The sequence below is a fragment of the Nanorana parkeri genome, unplaced genomic scaffold (assembly GCF_000935625.1).
Source record: "Nanorana parkeri isolate BGI_ZX_2015 unplaced genomic scaffold, ASM93562v1 scaffold381, whole genome shotgun sequence".
Taxonomy (NCBI): domain Eukaryota; kingdom Metazoa; phylum Chordata; class Amphibia; order Anura; family Dicroglossidae; genus Nanorana; species Nanorana parkeri.
In genome coordinates, this window is record NW_017306649.1 from 733,978 (window position 1) to 757,396 (window position 23,419).

The following is a 23,419-nucleotide window of genomic DNA, read 5'->3' on the forward strand; positions in this document are numbered from 1 at the left end:
ATTAAACTCTGTTATCCAGCATGCACGGAGATTGGTAGAATGGTAGATTCCGAATAAATGTAGTTTCTGGTTGGTCGAGAGTTACTATTAAAAATAGGTCTAACTAATGCCCCATACTATACCATATCACAACATACTCTGTATTGACTTCATATTAATATTGAAATGCAGTAATCAAAAGCAAATTAAGACGATTTTGCTTTAAAAAACGGGTGGTTTTTAATGCATAGAGGTGTCTATGGGACCACAACCGTGTGACAACAGCCCGAAAATAGCTCCTGCACCTTTTTGAAAGACAGGCAATTTCGATCGTGTGACGCAACACAAAGGTGTGAACTTCAATGGGAATCTGTGTTTTGCGCTATATCGTGAAAAAAATATAATGATTTCCAATGGATTGGATCTATTCACAGCTCACATTTAGATGCCTTTATCTTGTCAGTTTAGCTGCGTTAAAAAAGTCAAGTGTGTCCAGGAATGGATTTTAACTTCTAAAACACACCAAAATGCATGTAATCGCGAGTCACATTTATTTGCCGAAATCTCATTGGATACTTCAATTGACTGTTTCAATGCACAAAGGACAGGTGCGCATATACGGTCATCATTTCAAGCATCTACAAATATAAACAAACATCTAGCCTGACAAATTTTGCAGACAGATCTCTGCATAAAAACACAAGTGGCAAGTGTGAATGAAGCCTAAAACTTTGTTAAAAAGGGCCAAGTCTAATCCATGGTTGGAGTTAGAAAATGGCCCATTGGAGAAGATGGGCTACTTTCACTTAAAATTGTCAACATCGTGCCTGTCTGACATTTCGATGTCACTTGGCATATTGTTTTCCCATTTCATGTTCCTGGACATGTATCTATATGTTACATATATTTCCTTACATGGGCACCAGTGTCCTGGAATGCTACTTTAAGACTTTAATCCACAATATGGAACTCACAGCATGCTTTCATCTTCATTATGGTGGGATAACACATCTGCATTCAAGTCTGCCTCGGACTCAGGACATACAACTCATTTTACTCTGTTTGGCTAATTTCTAATGCACCACTAGCCTTGTGCATACTTCATGCCACCATATTTTGGTGCACAATACCCTGAGGCCTGTATGGTATTTATTAGCCACTGAGCTGGATTGCACAAATAGTATGAGGAAATATAAATTCGCAACTGCCAAAGCCTTCTCATATTGACTTAATTGTTAATAATAACAAATCGAAATGAGACTCCATCACCTCCGACCACTAATCCTTCCTTCTTAAATTTCAATTTTTGTTCTGCTGGTCTAAGCCTAAGTGAAAAGTTCTCTTCCAGTTTTGGTTGGGGTTAATAGGTCCCAATGATTCTATTCTGCATCAATTGTAATCATTCCTAGAAGCCCACATAGACATTACTGCCAATAATATATTTTGGGGACATTTTTAAAGCATATATAAGAGGGGCCCTCAAGTCTACTATCTCATTCATTAAGTGTTCCTGAAGTCAAGTTGATGAGGATCTAGCTAAAGCAGGCGATTAGGCAGAAGCTAAATAAAAACAATGAAGCGCCACGGACGGTCAATACTTAGTGGGAAATCCTCTTAGGCATACTGCAGGACGCTGCCCCAAAGAAGCCGGGAAAGCATTAGCCAGTCCGGTTTTCGGGTGCCGTCATAGGCTGAGCGGTAGCGACACCCAGTAGGTGGAGACCGAGTCATTCCGGGTCCCCATTGGCTGATCGCGGCACTCCTCCCGAACAGGGTTCCCCAGACGGACACAGCCACAGCTGTAACAGCATTAATGTTGTGACGAGCCTTTATGGCTCGCCCTTGATTGGCCACACACACTTTATAGTTGGAGAGGAGAAAGGTGACGCTCTGTTCTGATGAAGGGGGCGTGCCCCGGAAATGCGTTAACGTCACTACACATTGGCATCGCCTAGTGGACATCTTACTGCCTGTCAGCTCTTATCCCATGGCTGTGTGATTTTCATGTTTTGTGAGTACCATTCGGTTTTTCACTTATATCTACTGAAATAAAATTGATCTGCACCAGGAAAGGTGCCCCTCTTGTGCTTACTTATTAGGCAGAAGCTGCATATTTAGAACACCCCTCAGAGAGGAACTGTACTCACTAGAACATTACCAAACACTACCAGACCAGACTTTACAGGAACGCCATCTACAATTTTTCACTAGTCAGAACTACTTTGAATATGGAAAACAATCAAGTGAGTTGGCTTTTATTACAAAGCAACAGTGTCACTCGGCTTCAGTCTGAGTTTTAAGACACTAATGGCTCTCTGATTATGGATCATGTACATGTCAAAGTTCACGAAAACTCAAGATGATATTCAGAGAAATGGAAATGTATTCTCTTTTCCATAGTTGATATCTGAACAAAATATGCTGTTGGATAAAAACTTTTTTGGGAAAATCTCAGACCTGGATGGGTTACCTTTCTAAGTGTATAGACAGTACTCTACATATAAATTATCTCATCACTGAAAAGGTCTACAAAAAAGGGACTTTGAGCACACTACCCATCCACAGTCAAAGAATCACACCACTATCATACTTCTATTAAAAGCTGGCAAGAATCCATGCCCACAAACATTTACAGGACTTAAATTATGGTGCAATTAGCCAGATTAATCCCCGACACCTTTGACCTCCATAGATACCCCTAAAGTCTTTGACTCCCTTGGATGGCTATTTTTGCAGTCATGTCTTGGATGGATAACGAGATCAAATGCCCAGCCTTACTCTAACATTCAACTTAATGGCCTACTGTCCATATACTTTCATATTTCATGCCACAAGGCGGGGATGCTCCCTATCGCCACTCCTATTCACCTTGGATTATGAAACCTTAGCCCTTAAAATTAGGCAAATGGAGAACTTTGGTGGTGTTACATATAGAGAAAAACTGACCGCGTAAGCTTGTATCCAGACAATACAATTCTTTTTCTACAAGATACGGATTCCTCTTTATTAATCAATATGATAGAGAAATTTGGAGAATATTTTGGTCCTACAATTATTTGCCAAAAATCTTTTCTGATGCATAATCTCCCCTATCCTCTCCAGATACATCTTCCTCCTCTCCCCTGGGGGTGGTCACCTCTTTTAAATAACCGGATATTTTACTAAGAACCACTCTGCACCCTTAAGGAGAACACTGTCCACTAAAAAAATTTTATCAAAAAAATTACAAACTTGGTCTAAACTATCGGTAGCAGGCAGGAAAAAACGTATCAAAATGATTCTCCTCTCTAAATGTCTGTATGTACTTTCATACATGTATGTTATAGTCCCAAAATACTTCACAGGCATGAATTTACAATTTTCCACCTTTGTGTGGGGAGCAAGAAGACCTAAATAAAACGGTCTACGTTGCAGGTGCCTAAAGAGGCCCTACCAGTTGATGTCTCTACTGCCCAGCTGGGCAGTTGAAGCATTTGGTTTCTTGGGTTCTCCCAGACCTTCCCTCCAATTCACAAGTTCATCTAGTGCACTACGGAACACCTTGTTCTTATTCCAGATCCTCAGCTATAAAAAATCCTAGAGTATTACAACAGTGTCAGATGTATATAGTGGCTGAGTTTTATGCTCATTTGTTCAGTTGCAAAAAAAACATTGATCTTTTTTTATAGATTTTTACAGCTCTGGCAAGGATCTGACATGCAATTTAAACTTTACCTCAACATATCAGTCAGTTGATTGGTATACTACGCTCACAAAGCCCTAAAGGGTTGGGATCTGCTTTATATTCTTTGTACCAAATTAGGTAAAACCCCTTTTATGAATAGAGGTAAATGTATTTTACATTTTAGTTTTTTTAATTCTGACTTTAAAAAGGAAAAAAAGAAAAGAAAATATGCAAAACACTACACATTCCCTTTAATTACAATTCAATGTAATTACAAGCAACAAGCTCAAGCAAACACGGTCTTAACCTATAACAATTAAAATGGATATGTGCTTTTAAGGCCTTGTTCACACCGAAAGCGTGTGCGTTCCAGAGCGGTAGCTGCTGGAAGGCACCGCGGTCGCTGAGAATCGACATTGCATTCAATGGCACCGCTTCCACGCCCCCCCCTCCCCGCGATCGAATGCGTGACAAAACTTTGCCAGCGTTCCGTTCCACTGCAAACGCAAAAAATAGGGCTTGCCCTATTTCGGTGTGAACAAGCCCTTAAGGACCAAAATGAATCCATGCACGTTCCTCATGGGTTTTTCATGCGGAGATCTCGCCATCAAAGGAAAAACATGGAATTACTAGTATTTGCAGTGCTAGTTGCCACTTAACATGACATTAATAGTAAGAAATGCAAACCATATGTTAATTCACGGATATGCGTAACAACAATACAGCTAAGAAGCAAAAAAATATAGTCACACCAGGTCTGTTGAGCAGCATTTTTCTGCACACCACCACACATGCATGGTGTAAACAGGGTACAAAGAAAATGTTTATTTTTTCTCCATGCTAAGTAACTGTTTGCTAATAAATGTCTAAATTTAACATTTGCAGGTGTTTATTACTAATCAAAGAGATCACACTAATTTTACTGAATGGCTTTCTCCCTAAAAGACATGTACACAAGCATTTTCACACTGCCTGTCACTGTCTGGCTTCCAGGAAATGTATAATGTACAGTCTGAAAGATTACTGGGGAGAGAAGACTGACAAAATGTTTGTCCTAACAGCAGCAGACATAGTCCCACCGTGCTTCTCTCAGGCTTAGATACAGTTATTAATGATAGTGGGTAATAAAAATAAAAAAACCTCACAATTGTGTATTTTCACGAAATTAAAAAATGTGCATGCAAAAGTTAAGTCCACTCCTTAATTACCCACAATGTAATTGGAAAATGCTCATGGAATCTGCACTGGTAAATTTTCTGAAGTCACTGTGCACCATAAAAATCAGAAATTATTTTCATGACTTTATATACTGACACAGATTGGCCACAGTTTCAGCATCTTCACAACACAAATTACACTGCCTATCTAAAATCAAGCACATCTCTTTTCGTATATAAATGAGAGAAGTGAAGTAGTGATTAAAGCAAATGAGAACATATTCAGGGAAAGAAAAACAAATACCCACTAAATCCATTAGCCTTGCAAACAATGAAGCAAAGTATTTTATCATAAATAGGAAGCTGAATAAATTAGACAAAATCTGTTTACAGCACCTCTGTTAGCAGACCAAATACGCTTGTCTAATGGAATGTGAGTCAAATAATTACAGAAGAACTATGAAACGTGAAGTAGAAGTATGGTATTATAATAGAAATTAGTCACTTTGATTATGGAAATAAAACACATATCACCTTACCAGCACCCCCCTTCCATACACCTTACCATACACCTTTCTGGCCAGTCTAGACTTCAAAATGATTGCTCTAGAAGTGCATAATAATGTAAAGGAACTTAAAAATAAAAAAAATGGGTCCAATATATATTTTTTAAAATGTGTAGTCATTGCTCCCAACCTAGTGACCCTATTTAATCATATTAAAAAAGGGTAAATACCTTGATCCTGATATACCGAATATTGAGGGCTAATGTAATCATTGTTCCCAAACCTAATAAAAAACCCCCACAAAATTGGTCCAATTTAAGGCCAATATCGCTCCTTAACGTCAACCTCAAAATTCTTACGAACATCCTAGCAGGAAGACTAAATTGCCAATAGTGAAGATAGATTTACTCACGTGTCAAGATCTGTGTGCAGTTTGGAAACTGCAATACTGGCATAGCAATCCCCAGCTTAAGTAGTGGCCCTCTGTTTTTGTCCTCATGCACACACGAATAGTCCACCAACTCTTTTACAAATAACTTTGCCATTAAACGAATCCCAAAATGTCCCTACCAAGGGATACACCTCGCTTGCTATTCTGGCACTCTCAAAACTTTTAGCCTCTTTTGCAGAATTGGCGATCTCTAAACATATCCTAGTTTGTCAGGATCAATGCCATTAACATTACCTTTCTGCTCAAACTCCTGTATTATTTTAGAGTAATACTATTGCCAGTCCCCCATGCATACTTTGAATCAATCAAAACAAAATCCTTGAATGCCTTTTAGGGCCATGGATCTTGAAGACTCTGATGTCTAGACAAAAACCTAGTCCCACAAATTACAAAATACAAAAATACTATACAAAGCAACTTGCCTTGCAACATTACATGCTTAAGCAAAAATGCCTTTAAGAACACTACTAGATGTTTCTGTCATCCAAATTTGTTATCGTCCCTCCCCTGTATACCAGCCTACCCGAGACCTAAACATCTTTCCCAAACACTAAGACCTTGTTTCAATGCTTGGGATCCCATCTGGTAGTCTGGTAATGCCCTCCATCTCAACCCTGCAAAGCAGATGGAGTTTCAAGGAAGGAAAGGCATATATCAGGCTGTATTGATCCCACAAAGCCACCAGAGCAGGGGTGGCCAATTAATTTTCTCAAGGAGCCACATGACAAACTGGGAATGATGTGGAGGACCAAAAAAATAGGCTGAACTTTATTCTGCTTAATATTAATTTTATCGCTTTATAAAAAGTAGTTAATTATATGGTTTGGATTATGGCCCCTTTATAGTATTGTTCACACATACCTTAGTTTACTACTTAATTAGTAAGCCAGAGGCAGGAGTCAGGAGGTGGAGTAGATAGATACTCCTCCATACTCCTATAATGCTGGGGGCGGGGAGCACATTTGATTACATTGATTGCTAGGACCACTGGTGCTCCTAGCATCCAATGACTGGAGAGGAGGTGGACACCTGACATTCTTAGTTGCTAGGACGCCAGCAGTGCTAGCCATAAAGGACTGAAGTGGAGAAGGCCCTGCACTGGGCTATGGCTGTCAATGGATGCAACCGTTTCAGAGGCCAGCGCATCCACTGTCAGCCACACATAACCAAGCGCAGGTCGACGATCACGGTCTGGACAGAAGTACCACTCGGGTTCTTGTTTGGACCGCGGGCCAGACAGGCACAGCCAAAGGGCCAGATGTGGCCTGGGAGTCTTAAAATGCCCAGGTCTGCACCAGAGCATCCACTGCTTCTGTCTGAGGTTCTCTGAACCTGGGGACAAACCTATATAGTCTATTATTAAAAATGGAGGCCAGGAAGTCAACATTAAGCACCCCCCACCTGTGGCACAGGTTTCAAAGCCTTCTGAGAGTAAGGGCCACTCTTCCATGCCCAGTCACTGACGGCTGAGGTAGTCTGCCTGCCTATGGTCCATGTCTGGAATATGAACAGCAGTCAGGAAAAGAACAAAGTTTTTACCAGCACAGAATATTTTCCCATAATCTTGCTCAAGAATTCTGGTTGCTCCGATTGTCGATGTATGCAGTAGCATTGTCTGAATGGATCCTAAACAAGAGACCCTCCATTCGAGATATCCAGCGTTAGGATTCCTACAGCATCCAATTTTATGGAATATACACATTTAAAAACAAAGTTGTTGCTGGTGTTTCTTTATACTTGTTTTAAGATAATGTAGGATTATAGGCATGCATTGTAGAGCTCACTTTTTGTTTAGAGCAACCCGATTTCCTGAATTTCTTTTTTTATTCATATTTACGGAATGTGTGCAGTTACTATATAAACTACTAACTGCAGACAGTTTTACTTAAATATTAGCAAGATACTTAAAAAAAAAAATGTAATTTGTTAATTATAACATGTGATCTACTGAATAATGAGAGAGATAGAGAATATCACTGCTACTTCTCATTCTGCATTATACGGAACAAGCATGCAAATAAGGTTGTCTGAGTTCACATTGGTTTTCCACTTCCTATAACAGGCCAAGGTATCCAGGACAAAATGGCAGTTGGGGAATGTATGACAATCTATATTACACTGTTGGGAAAGCTTAAAATTGTCAGCTTTTATTCATACAGCTAAAACATTTTTCCAAGAGAAAACAACCAACTACAATAACTTCCTAAAAAGTATTTAATGGTTTTGGGCTTGGTTTTGTTTGTCTCTTAGGCTGGGCACACACCTTACAACCATCGCAAGACTTCTGTCTTGCGATGGTTGTAAGGTACTTAAAAAAACGTACGATCTGCCTATGTTGCATAGGCAGATCGTACTTGAGATGATCGCAAGCCACGCCCCCTGAGGGGCGGGCTTCCGATGACCGCAATGCCGAACGGGCAGTGTGCGCTTGCGCACACCGGCCCGTGCGGCTCTTATCGTACGGACATGCCACAAACCCGCCGAACATCGTACGATGCTCGGCGGGTTTTCGAACATGTCCGTAAGTTTAAAGTCGTGCGACCTTACAGTAGTAGAGGTCGCACGGCTTCCACACACCTTACGATCATCGTACGATCGCGGGATTTCCCGCGATTCTCGTACGATAATCGTAAGGTGTGTGGGGACCCTTACTTAAAGTCTATTTAAAAATACAAGTGCATCTAAGACTACCATGTCCACAGGGTTACAATGCTGTGGGGGAAAAAATGGATCTACTGGCATGATCAACATGTAATAAAACTGTTACAGGGTGACAGAGAAAAACAAAAACTGCTGTATTAATGTCAGTGGCAGACTTCATCACATATGTGATTTTGCCCATAGTTACACTTTAGGTTGTGAGTAGACATGGCACAGACAGTACTTTCTACAGGTCTGTTTTTAAAAGGGAATGATAACGCAACCTTTTTAGTCCATAGTTTTCTTTAGGGTTACAGGAGGAGATGTTTTTATCTTTAAAAACAACCAAGGCGGTATATGGTATAGTTGCTGAAATTACTTTTATGTTGTATTAAAAAAAAGACAAAAATAAGAATGCAGGTAAAACTAACTAGCAACATTCCTGGAATTGCAATCATGGCACAAACCATAATCATTGCTTCCAACACATAATAAAAATAAACAGTAAAGTAAAACCACTGAGCAAAGAATAGATAAGAGTACTCTGCTTGTAAGAAATTAAATTACCCTTTGGAAAAGCAATGATTTTGATCAGTAGAGTAAAAATAGAACAGAAGAATAAAATTCCACAGAAATATGACTTACACTATGATGAATGTAATTATTAAACTCATTTTTTAATGCGAAGACATTAAAAAGTTCATTATCAAGCAGAGCATAAAAAAAAAACTAAAGTAGGTCGAAGTACATCTTTAAAACTTAATTCTTGTGTACAAAAGCATTATTAGTTTTATTTTAGGAGAACACGTTTCACATTACTAATTGTTAAAAGCTGGCTAGCAATTAAGACAAATCCATTATAATGATATGCTTTAAACAAAAGACTAATAGCAAGGCTAAGATCAAATACAAAATAGAACCACTGCATCTGTTTAGCAGGTATGCTTTTTAAAATAGATAGATGCCTAAAGTATAGCTAAAGTGAAAGACAGCCATATCTTCAGATGATTTAGTCAGACTGCAAATTCATATATGGCCACACATTAAAGATCCACACTTGGAAACCAAACAGGATTCTACTACTCTATGATTAAGCACAATTCTGAATGAAATAAATTAGAGATGTTGGTCTGAGATGTTTCTGGATGGTGATTGATGAAACAAAGAATCCACACTGATTTTTGGAGTGCCGCAACTTCTCTGTTTTGAACATAATGGTATTGCTGGTAGGGAGCCAGGCGTGCACCCAGTGAGCAGAGTCACAAAGGACCAACCTGGAACAACATTCTGTGTGCCATTTATGTTTATCAGAAAGGGCTTCATGCTTATATTATGTTGAATTAGATGTATTGTAGGTAGTGTTATTTCTGGCCCAGGTTTATATTTTTTTCTCCAGAGTTCAGGCAATATAGCATCAACCCATACTATATGATTAGAAACCCAAAGCTGCCTTATAAAAAAAACAATAAGACCTACTGAAGATAAGATAATGAAATAGGTTAAATCAGAATAATCAATTCAGTCAGTACGTACCACTATTAATATATGCCATATTATGGGGTACTTTGCACAGCAGACCAAGAATTCACAATAATCCATCGAAATTATTCCTCCACTTTAAATTAACTGGTTTGCAGAATTCTGGCTTGGCTGCCATTCCACCCACTTGTGATTCCTCCTTGCCTGAGCAGACTCTGTAACGTTGCTTACTACTCCCAGACTCCCTCTTATGGCAAAACAGGGAGCATCATCTGAGAGAGCCAGATGGGAGTTTCCTGTCTCTGTGATGATGTTATCCCACTCACTATTTAAACTGCTCAGTCCAGTCTGACTTTGCCCTTGGGTGGTTTTACCTGCTAGTGTATTCCTGCTGCTCAGTGTAGCCCGATTCCATGTATGACCTGATTCTGGCTGACGTTCTCCTCTGATTTCTGCTCCTGGCTTGTTCCTGACAATGCTGATCTCCATGTTCCCGTGACCTGGCTTATACTACTACCCACTCTGGCCCCTGACCTTGGCTTGTTACTCTTTATGATTTTTGCTTGTTCCTGTTGACACTTTTCTTATTAAGGTATTTTTAACTAGCAACTTATGCTTGTCTGGTTTTCATGTGCTCTGACCGCTCCAGAGCAACTATAAAAGTAAAAACCATTTCAGCAAGTATCAGTTGCTTAGTATATACTTTGCGCCAATATATCAAAAGCAGCTAGCACTAATCAATGTGTTACCACACGATCAAATAATCAAACAACCACAATTGTGCCACGCTAGGAATATATAGAAAATAAATACATAAATATCAAATAGTACACCGATATTAAAAATATTAGCCCAATTTTACACTGCCTCCTCAAAGTTCCACTAGTTGATCATTGTATAGAATTTTGTTGTGGACAATTCACTTATTCAGGCATGAACACCTATTGGGATATGTATGTTTGACCTGATATCTCACTGCACACAAATACATCTAATATTTGTTTTATATTTTCTATTTATCTTATATGTAAGTTAATAGCACGGCACAATTGTGGTTGCTTAATTATTTCAGCAAGTATGAAGTGAAATGCAGTGTGAACTACACTTTTTGAGTGCCTAGCTATGAGAAGAAGAGTTAAAACCCATTTAGTACTGTTAGGAAAAATTATGGAGGCAACAGAAAACAAAAGCACATACCTGAATGGTTACTATAAACTCCACCCTAATGTGCACTTTCACTAAGTTTTAAAAATTAAGCCATATATTGTAATTATATATTAAAATGATGTACTGAGATTACAATACATGAAAGGTTTATTTAATCTGCCACTTAGGTAAATGTCTGGATACTGGCTGATACTGGCTGAGCACCATGACAAAATAATGTTACTGCAGAACATTCATCAAAATAAACCCAAATATTTACACACAACATTTATTCAGTAAGAATTACTTTTTCCCCCTGTAAACAGATTTAATACTTATTACAAGGAAAACTATCCAGGTTACATCTCTGTATCACCACCCTGCCCGCAGTAAATGGCTTCTGCTTGAGTAAATAAGTAAACCGTATTCTAGGGAAATAATAGATGCATGCTTCCAAAAGGATACTCATTCTTTGCCTGGAGGAGTCAATTTCATAGCACAGCCAACAACAAGAGCTCAAAGTGATTTGTGTTAACCTCACCCTCTGTAGCTCCCACTTCTCAATGAGCGGTTCCACTTCACCTCCAAGAACAACAGTGTTGGTGTCATCCAGGAGCAAACATCCATTTTTCACTTCAACAGTTCCTAATAGCTTTACTTTGGTGCCAGGTGGAGTGTTCAGGCTAAGAGAGAGAAAAATACATGTTGAATAATACAATTAAATGTTTAAATTTTTATAGATTCTGCCAAGAAATGCAATAATCAATTGTAATTCACTTTTAAAAGCATAAAACACAAACAGAACCGGAAGGCTGTTTCTAAAAGCCGAGGCATCCAGTCCTCAGCATTTTGCAATTAAAAAAATTTGTCATTTAAGAATTTTGTTGAAATGTACATGGAAAAGCATTGGAAGCAATTACAAGGTCAGTGAAATTATGAGAGAAAAACATATGGTATGACCCACAATGCATACAAGTTTCCTACCAAGTGGAACGCTGAACAAACACTTGTTCTATGTCTAGTAATGCTAGGCTTTCTCAGCAGCACAATGTACTAAAACATTGCTTTAAAAGGCAGATATACATTTTCAGAAGTTACAAAATAGAGTATGTGTTGCAAAATTAAAATTGCACACATAAACGTCTAGGTGGCAATTTACAATAATGTAAAATAGAAATATAGCTTTATTTTTGTATTGTCTTATTAATTGAATTATATTTACCCCTTTTAACCACTTACAAAAAGCCACTTGAATGCCACACTATTTTGATGATTTCATAATCACGTTAACTAAACCTGGGCTATGTATAATAATATAACCAGGAGTCAAAGAGGACAATATGGAGTGTCAAAGTGGAGGATAGAACATGGCAGAGGGCTAAAGCACAGTTTGAAAAGGGTGTAGGGGAGAGGAACAAACAGGGATCCAGACAACAGTAAGAAAGGACTGTCAGGAGAGAAAAGGGAACACATACGGGGGCTTGAGAATAGTAAGGAAGGGGTGCCAGAACTGGGGAAAGAACACAATAAAGCTTGCCATACACTGCTCGAACTTCACATACCCGCTCCCCACCCACTTGTCCCAACATAATTTGATTTTTTACTCAACTTTGTCCATGAAGGTGGTCAAAGATTCTCAGCTAAACAGTGGCTGCAGCCAATCAGCTGCAGTCACTGTGAGTATTGGGGAAGTGGAACACCCGCAATAGCCCAGCAGGAGAGAATCAAACTTTTTTGTTGTTGTTCAACCCTGCGGGCTGTGTTTTCTTGTCAAGTGTATGGCCAGCTTAAGGCAGGGGTTGACAGACGTAAAGAAAGAACAAGACAGGGCACAAGAGGACAATAAGACAGGGGTGCCAGAAGTAAAGAAAGAACAGGACAGGGCACCAGAGGACAATCAGGCAGGGGTGCCAGAAGTAAAGAACAGGACAGGGCACCGGAGGACAATAAGGCAGGGGTGCCAGAAGTAAAGAACAGGACGGGACAGGGCACCAGAGGACAATAAAGCAGGGGTGCCAGAAGAACAGGACAGGGCACCAGAGGACAATAAGGCAGGGGTGCCAGAAGTAAATAAAGAACAGGACAGGGCACCAGAGGACAATAAGGCAGGGGTGCTGCCAGAAGTAATGAAAGAACAGGACAGGGCACCAGAGAACAATAAGGCAGGGGTGCCAGAAGTAAAAGAACAGGACAGGGCACCAGAGGACAATAAGGCAGGGGTGCCAGAAGTAAAGAAAGAACAAGGCAAGGCACCAGAGGACAATGAGGCATGGGTGCCAGAAGTAAAGAAAGAACAAGGCAAGGCACCAGAGGACAATAAGGCAGGGGTGCCAGAAGTAAAGAAAGAACAGGGCAAGGCATCATGAAAATTTGTTTTGCCACCAAAGACTTTAAATGCAGTGCAAGCCCCCACCCTCTAACAACCTATACTTTATTACACCTTTATGGGCCAAAACAATAAAAATACATAAAACACGTGAGATTGCATTAAAACACTTGAAAAACATGCAACAAAAACTGTGCTAAAAATGCATGAAAAGTGTGAATAGAGATTTTGTCAGGAGAGAATATAGCACGGGCTGATGCACAGTAGAGAATGGGTGTCAGTGCGGACAACCCTATAGGAAAAATCGGGAAAAGTATAACTAGTAAACTGCTAATGCTATCCCAGAAACTTTATATAACTGTATTTAGGTCAGTTTATCATAATCAGACTTTCATATAAACGACTGCAGCCGGATTCAACAAATGTTTAATTATGCTACACAGAAGGACTGCATGATTTTAATACATGATTTTCTAAGTGTAAACTCTACTAAAGAGAATTATATAGGGCTATTCTCTCACCATTTGGCAAACCTTTTTTTAAAAGCTTAGATTTAGGGTCATACAAACACAAGATTGCTGCCAACTACAAGGGATCTAACTATCAGAGCAGCCGTATGCCCAAGACAAATGGCAAAATAAGAGCACTGGGTAAGCTGTGAGCCCGTAGAGAATATAACAAGTCTGTCTTTTTGGCCAGATTTCCATTCACTTTCTGTCCCAGCAAGTAGGAGATAATGTTTACAAAGGGATGGATCCATCCGATTACATCCCCATTGGATAACAACTGCAGAATTTTGGATGCACTTTCTGTCCCGGTGACAAATGTCACAAGGACAAACAAAGGGTTAATCTCACTATCAGGACAGACAAAAATAGGAGTTTTAACCTACTTTATCCAAACTAAAAATATATTTGGCTATAGATACATTTCAACAGGAAGAGAAGCTAAGGAACACAGAAAGATGTGCAAAGAAGAATCTAAACAGGGAGACAATATTTTCAGTACCCGGTAAACAACATTTGATGACTCTCAATTGCCCACTCATTATAAAATGATCTGGATATTCTGTAAAAGCTGAACTACAGAGAAACAGCTTGATTCATATAAACATATTTGAGATGTTTAACCTCCAAAAAATATTTGTATATCAGTCCATTCAGCCCTAAGGGTGGGGATCTGATCTTTCTCTGTTGCAATTTCCCTTTCAGGCCCCATTCACATGTAGCGACATACCTTTGCAGCGGCCGGGATAGCGCGACTTTCGGGGCGACGATCCAGCGACGGTAGCGCGACCTTCTCAGTCGGGCTCCATAGAAAAAAAGCAAAATCCGCCGAAAAAAGGGGCCGGTAGAAGCAACTTGCGACCACGACGAGCGACATGGAGCTAAGACAGCTCCATTGACTATCATTAGCCGGCGACTTCTCGCGATAAGTCGCTACATGTGAACGGGGCTTTACTTGCAGTTCATCTTCCCACCCTCATCCTGTGACAGGACAGTGAGAAGGAGAAGCAGCACAGTATACAATAGAAAGAGGTTAAAGCTGAACTCTGGGCACAAAACTTTCATTTAAATGTATTCCTCAGTAGCCACAAAGGATATCTAATCCACTTTGTGTTTACCAAATGCCTTTACGAACGCAGTTATTACCTTAAAAAAGTAGCAGTGATATTAGCACTGTGTTGTACAGAGCAGAAGTGTGAGAGGGGCCTGGCAAGCCCATCCACTACAGGCTGTCTGCAGAAACATACAGGGGGAGGCAGATACAAGAGCAGTCACGCTGTACAAGGAGAGAAAGCAGCAGTGACTGACAAAAAATTGAGATTCACTAAAATTGACGTGTTTGTCATTCTGGAGTGCTGGTGACATAACTTCCCAACAATGATAGCGGTTGAAAACACGGTGCAGCGTGCGTCACGAAAAAAGGTACATGTACCTTTTTTTAGCAATTGCCATGCGGATGTAACCCCATTGAAATCAATGGGGCCGGCCGGCAACCGCACACAATTGCCCAATTCTGCACCAGCCCTAAAGGGTAAATTCACTTTCCCGAGTAATTTGGGAAAATAGAACTACCCGCACAAATCTGACCCCCTCTCCCTCCCTGGAATACTTTCTTTTCGGCGAACGGTCCACCCCGTCCACCAGCATGGGTGTACTATCTGTACCTGTGCCATGTATTCTGAATTTCACTTGCAAATTGCAAGCACTCGTTGGTCAGCGTGGTAACCTGACGGCGCTGACCAATGAGAAACGGTTTTGTTAAAAAAAAGTTTTGGTGAAATTTATTTTTTTGGTATCAGGACAAGTAGATTGTCATGAGGGAGAAGTAGATCAATTTTTTAGTCAAATGCTGCTCCTTGATATTTAAAAGTTTTAGCTTCCTGCAGAATCAGCTGGCACCCAGAGTACTGATCCTGATATCCTGTTCTAGCCCTTATTCACACCTACCAATTAGGTGCGATTTAGAATTCCTATGGCAGGAATTTCCATATACATTCCATTTACAGGTGGCAGCCGTTCAAGCTGATGATCATATATATGATACGATTACATGCAGTTAGGAATCAATCATTATTGATTACACATCGATCGTGCGTCTAGGGGTAGTGATCGCTTCCTAACCGCATGTAATTGTATCATATATGATTACATGCAGAGTGTCAGCGTTCTGCCGGTTTCAAATGCAGCCGCTGTCACCCGATCATTAACTTGAACCGGTGACAGCTGCCACTTGTAAATAGCAGATTAGGGATTCCTACTGCAGGAATTATTGCACGTGTCCCAGCGCATTCCTGACTGATACATTCCCTTGTGGTGGGTCCTACAGTGACAAGTGGGTGGTGTTGGAGCTGATAAAATGTATATCTACTATATGGCTTTGATATAGAGGTATTCCCTGCCTAATGAAAGAACAAATCAGCATGTGGCTTGGTGATTAGTCCATTAAATAACACAGAGCTCTTGGAGAAGTGACACTAAAGGATGAAGCGATGGGTCAATATCCCCTGAGACAGTCCAGGCCCCTTGCTGGTATTTACCACCCACACCTGTTTTGTATGGCAGCATGGGTGCTGGGGGCTTCCTGTGTAAACATCTGCACAATCTCACAAGCTAGAACAGCGGTAACCTTTACTGATCTTATGGACAAGACAATACTTTCTGGACTTTACAGTCAAGAATGTGAATTGCTGAGACCTACACGATAGGAGTGTAGCAAGAAGAGAGAAAAAAGGCCCTGGCATGTGTGAATACGTGTGAGAATGATGATGCTAGCTGAATGATTGAGACCCCAGTTTCTATCCCTCCCCATCAAAATTCCCACGCCCTACTGTTATTATATTAGAACTTAAGTATATCCCTATTTGTAAATAAACCCTACCCTTATTTAAGATTCAGTCGTCCAGCATTGACAGGTGGCACCGCGATATCCGCAACAAATAGAAAAGTCACTGGCATGCCAAAAAAAACCAGATCACAGAGTGAACACTGTGAGATATGGTTTATTTGTGTCATTAAAGATGGAGATATATCACAGTTGGTGTGACACGGTGACTTTCATATTTCCTACTGCAGGAAGTCTCAAGTTCCTGCTGCAGGGATTCCTAATCACACCTACTTGGTAGTTGTGAATGAGCCCTTAGAGTGGCTCCATTCCTTTGCAGAATCCTATAGAGCCAACCTTGTGTATGCTAGTAAGCTGTGTCTCTTCAGACACAGCAAGGCAAAGCTACCCACCCCCCCAACCCCCCCTTCTCCTTCCACCAAGTTAGAAGATGGATGGCTGGTTGAAGACTGTATTACCCCTTGTAATCTTGTACTGGACAGAAAGTTCAAGGAAGCTCAGCTTAGAGAGTTGGAGATGTTCGGAAACAATGACTAAGTGCTTGGGCAAAAATGTAAATAAATACTTTGCGGGGCTATGTATATTTGTTTCATCTGGATTCATTATTGAAAAAAGTTTGAGAGTTTAATACCAACAAAAAAAACAAAACCGTATTTAGTAGAGATGTACCGATACCATTTTTCAAGACCAAGTACGAGTACCAATACTTTTCCTTAAGTACTCAACTATACCAATTACCAACACCTTTTTTGTTCTAGTGTCATGTAACAGTTTATCTAAAACAATACAAACTAATGATTGTAGGACAGTGGTGAAGCACCAGGGCCGAGTCATAGCTGCATCATTGGTAGTTCTGCCACTGACTCCAAGCTGTAGAGCGACTACAAATCCAGTGATACATTATACAGCAATGCAGAATACCACCAGCTATAGAGGACTACAAGTCCCAGCAATGCATTATGCAGCAATGCAGAATAATATGAAGCTACATACTCTCTGTTGCTCACCAGGGCTGTGCAGTGTCTCAGGAGGCTGTGCGTGGCCTCACCAGGGCTGTGCAGCGTCTCAGGAGGCTGTGCGTGGCCTCACCAGGGCTGTGTTCGTTCTTAGGAGGATGTGTGTGGCATGTCACCTGGACTGTGCTGCATCTCGCAGATGAGGGCGGGCGATGGGAGGAGGAAGAGGAGATGCGCGGGAGGATGGAGGAAGAAGAGCATGCGTGGGACCTTATGACAGCCGTCTGTGCTTAGAAATTTAAAGCGCCGATATTGGCTCTTAGTATCGGGGCATTTCATGAGTATAAGTACATTAGAAAATGCCCAGTATCTGCACCGATAGCAATACTGGCATTGGTGCATTGCTAGCAGTTAGTATACATTTTCTTTATATTTCTGCATAAGGAAAATTACCACAAGTTCTTGAATAATTAATTTACAAATATGACGCATTGTAGCTGTGCCTTTAATGCATGGCATATTAAATTCTGGCTGGAAGCCTAGACTGTTTGACACAAAGCCATATCTGGGACAGACTTGCAGAGAAATGACATAATGCGTTATGTACTTAAACACAATTGTCCTTGAAAACAACAAAGGTATGCTGATTTCAGCATATTCACATTCACAAAGACTCAAGAAATGTCAGCTATCTTGTAATCAGATATAAACAATTGAAATGAGTGATGAAAATAGTTTATCACTTGGTCATCAGAATGTTAGTGCACAATTTAACCCTCTAATGATTTTTTCTTTAGTAGATTAATCACACACAGAGTGTACAGACTCATGCTGCAAAGCATGCATTCCCATAACCTTGTCGGTAGATCAGCCAGTACAAACTGATGTAAGGTGAAAACCGAAGGTTTCACAAGCTTGAAAGTCCTGGAAGCACCAAAACTCATGAGGTGCATATAACCTTGCTCTAAGTTAGCGCTCAAACACCCACTACATGCCACAATGCAGTGAAGTCAACTCCCATTATTGAGAGATAGACGCACCACTTTACAGGATTTAGGGGTCAGGCTTGAACTTTAACTTGAAGTTAGTAAGTATTATATTACCACAGGGTTCTTCTCTCGAAGCACAAGAAAGGAGACCTATCCACACTACAAAATCTGCACTTCCAAAACCATTCACAATCATGCAAACATTGTCTAGCACTCACAGCACAGTAGAAGTCAGTTGGCAGTAGGCTGGACCGAATAACATTGAATAAAGAATTTATTCTTCACCTTTTTTTCCCCGTCTTGAAGGAATACATGCCCTTTCCTGCTTATCACTGTTAAAGTATGTTGGTTCAGACTTAAAAATATATGTATTTTTTCTAATGTTTTTTTAGGATTTGATCATAAGTTCTGACAATTTTTACAAGCTTGTTGGAAATATACTATAGAAATATTTTAAACTCCATCTAATAAATGGCTGAACTCTAGCTTTTTGTAAATGAAAGGCTGACATTCCCTGCCAGGCAGATTAAATAGGTTCTGCATATTTGGGATACATCATATTTCTATCCAAAAGGTCCGATACATGCAATCTATAGTGAGTAAATCTAAGTTGCCTCTAGCAGTTGGAAAGGTTCTGTAAGATTGATGTTGCCAGAAACATCTCAGCCATATACATAATCTATTATCCTCAAAGGGCATGAAGTCATTTCAATTACTACAATTTAATTACGATGCCCCAGAGTCGAAATACTTTTGGTGTCTCCATGTTAAACAATTTATTTCTGCTCTAGCTCAACTCTACAAGGCAAAGATTGTTAATTTGTACAGTTGAAAATCCTGACTTGGTAGATTGCCTCTGCAATTATAAAAGTAGTTCGTAACACTCCAGGTCACATTTCAGAATATGTTTGATGCCACATCAGATATGCTAGGCTAAGGCAACAACTGCTTAGTCTACACAATTTCTAAAAGGTCTTAACAGTTGACCAATGTCAACAGGCTTTTGTTCTCATCAAAACAGATCTCTCCCCATACAAGAAATAACAATGCAAAAGCAGACTGATAGAAGTCAAGTGCAGGTTAGAAGGAGGTCAACTACAGGTTAAATGCACCTGCCATGAAATTTGAATAATCTAGGATGAGTCCCAAACTGACATCAAAAGCAAGCTGCATTCATAGCCCAAAGCCCATCAACACTGGCCCTAAAGATGTTATAAAATAAATAAAATATGGAACTGTTTTTCCCTTATATTTAAAAAGTAGAAAAATGCTGGAAACTTTGGGTATTGGCATGTGGTGGTGATCTTCAGAGATTCCAAATGGAGCACTTGGGCAAATACAAGCACTGCGTTTTTTGGAAAAGTACAGCTCCTCTTGAAAGACAAGGAACAGTTTTGTTAGAACTTTTTCCCTGTAATGTAATCGCTGTGCACTGTCTATTTCAGTTAATTATGGATATAAATGATATGACATTGTAGCTTGACAACTTTCTCATCGCTTTTTATGCTTATTACACTGATGTGTCCTAGCTTCACCCACTTCACATTCTGCTGGTTTAACAGCCATTACTGAACCCACAGATCTCATTATATGACCAGAAATCACCACTGAAGATCACGCCAATTTAAATATAACTGCCAACCGTATGAAGTACATCTCACAGTTGTTTCAGAAGAAAAACATTGCATGCAAGGAATTTCTGAAACATTTTTCTTTATTAAACGCTGCCCGCCAATACCAGAATCAGACAAAATTCTAGTTACAGAAGCCTGAGATCAAATAGTATGTTATATCGATTTAAAATAGGTGATATGGATATACACTGAGCGGCCAGTTTATTATGACCACCTGACGTTTGTAGGCAAATTATCTATAATTAGCTATAATTTTGCGCTGAAGTTGCTAGAGTGCCAGACCATTATAAATAGGGAAGCAGGTTGTTTACCACGACAGAAGAAGTGATTTTTTCTGAAGATATGGGTAAACAATGCGATTTAACAGCCTTTGAATGTGGGATGATTGTTGGCGCTCGGAGCCGTGGAGCGAGTATCAGCAAAACAGCAGAATTTTTTAAATGTTCAAGAGGGGCTCATTGTTAAAGTGTTTAAAGACTGGACTGTCAGCCAAAAATCTGGGTCTGAACGTGCGAATTGTGGCCGTCAGTAGTCAATGTTAGGGCAGAACGGAGAGTGGCAAGACTGGTACAAGATAACAGAAGGGCAACAGTGCAGTGTCAGATTCCTCGCATCACCTTTCAACATCTCGTGGCGTCACGAGGCGGCCCAACGAAATCATCTCGTGGAGTCATCTCGTGGCCCAACGAAGTACTGATGGGGTGGCCATAATAATCTGGCAACTCAGTGTATAATGTGATAACATCAAATGCACAATGTAATAAATATATTTCCTCCACAAAAGCACAATGTTCTGTGAAGATATAACTTGTCAGCAGCTGTGAAGAAGTGGTGGAAACCTCTGACTTTTTCTTTCACTAAGCAATATATATTCTCTCCATATAGCATATTGACTGGGGGGTGGGGGTGGGGGGTTTGGACACAGTGGGTTTAACACTATTAGTTATATCTCCATGGAACATTGTACTTTTGTGCAGGAAATATCATATTTATCACATTCTGCGTTTGCTGTGATCCCAGTTTTTCTTATATTCAATTTTTTGTTGATGATTGGACTTTTCTGTTTCACTTTTCTCTCTGGTCTCTGGAAGCGCAGCACTTGCATTTAAGCTTTAGTTTGAGATAACATATTGTAAACACAGCCGTCTGCCTCCCTCCCCCCGCTCAGTGCTTCTCATCATCCCCGGCATCTGACCTGTTAGTTTGCGGCTCCACTGGGATATCCAAAGCACACACAGACACGGCACTTCCAGCAGTGGTGTGGGCATGTCTGCTAGCAAAGGAAACTCAGTGAGTCCAGCATTGGTGTGGGCGTGTCTGCTAGCGGGGCAGCATCAGCATGAGACAGAGAGAGTGAAAGCCCTAATACACCGGCTGAATTTCCACTCGCCCTCACTTCATTTCCACTCGCAAAATGCGAGCAGGCGAGTGGAAATTTTGAGCTCTGCACATACATATATACTGTATATAATGCACAGATACCGTTTTTTTCAGTATTGAGTACCAAAATTTATCTTTCAGTTCTCACCAATACTGATACTTCCACTAGCATGGAGCTGACTTCCTGGTCAATCGGGAGATCGGGTGGCAAATCATTACCGGCCGCCCGGCTTCCTGATTGGCAGGGAAGCTGACACCATGTTCCTTAACAGCACTGCCAGGCAGAGGAAATTTCCCTCTGACCGGAAGTTCCGGTATTGAGGGTAAGTATCAGAGAAAACTTGCCGTAATACTCGATATCGGATGGATGGATAGATAGATGTACACAGTCAAAAAAGCCTGATAGTTTTCAACCAGAATGCATAGAAACAATGCAAGACAGCGGACACATGACTGACTTGAGAAACTCCTGTAAAAATTAAAAGGAACGAATTTTACAGCCTAATGTCTGAACAATGTAACATTATTATTGCTGGAAGCAATGCATAATGGGATATGTAGTCTGGAGAAATAGAACTTGTATCACATCAAGCAGCAGGGAAAGAGATGCAAAGCACACTGAGAATCCAGGAAGTTGGTAAAAGTGATCAGCAGACAGAAGGCAGTAATCACTACATAAAAGGGATTTTTCACGTAAGCTTTGAACACATTATCAAAAACAACTCTAGTATGTATTCCTATCACGAGGCTGATGTTATATGCTCTGACTTTAGATCTCCTTTAAACTTAGTTCTGTTTTCTAAAACTAAAGTCTCACTGGGGCAGAGCCCACCTTTATCAGGGTGTGCTGCACCCCACTTACACTATGTACAAGGGCCTGCTTATGGTTTTTGATTGTTCAGCTCAGTCTAACCTACTGCTTTTTGTCGGTAGACTGGAAACCCCTTTTGCTTATCTGCATGTAAAGCGGGAAAGATAATCTGAATTAGGCCCATGGTAGATTCCTAACTGACTTTTACATATCAAAAGCCTAATTTATCAAAGTGCAGTGTGGTAAATGTAAATAAATCACTAGTAGCATTACAAATCATTTGGTAGGTAAGAAAGTGAAAAGTATTTTAATGCAGTAGGTCGCTGTTCACCAGAGCTTTCAGATTCAAATCTGCTTTGGAAGTTTGATTTAGCCTTTGATAAATCCAGCAGAAAAACAGAAGATGCACAGCACAGACATCAGATCCACCGACACCATATATGAAGGACAATGTAAAATCTGGTGGCAGCGGATTATAGAGAAATCAACGTTAATTGAGTGCTCTAAGTTTATCCCAGCTGCCATGTTTGTTGAATAGCATTAGAGGTTCACAGACTAGTTTTACTTGTTCCATGGACAGTTCTTTTATATAAAATATCCAAACAAGCTGGATCATTTACAGGAAATCACACCAACCACATAAGATACTTATAGCTGGGGGAATAAAAGTTACTCTAACAATGTCTTGCTAACCTTAAGTTGAGGTCCTCCTGTCAGTTTTTCAGGCGGATCTGATTAGAAGCAAAATGTTAGTCTATGGGCAAGACAGATCTAAACAAACATGTGTCTGTGTACATCTGATTACACCCGACTCTGTCCACGTCAGGAAAAACAAAACAGAACAGAATTCTGTTTTGGCGATCTTGATTGTGACAGTTCGGGGGTAATCTGATGTAAAATGACACAAGTCTGTTTACATCTGACTCCCCATAGACCTAATTAACATGGGCCCA

General features: G+C 40.2%; 1 protein-coding gene across 1 annotated transcript in view; it reads right to left on the bottom strand.

The window, feature by feature from the left end:
- TDRD3 (tudor domain containing 3) overlaps positions 1–23,419 on the bottom strand; it is a 250,463-nt gene that overhangs the window by 79,811 nt on the left and 147,233 nt on the right. Inside the window, exon 5 of the mRNA XM_018559203.1 lies at positions 11,564–11,705. Within this exon, the coding sequence (XP_018414705.1) occupies positions 11,564–11,705 (142 nt within the window). The remainder of the gene's footprint in view (positions 1–11,563; positions 11,706–23,419) is intronic.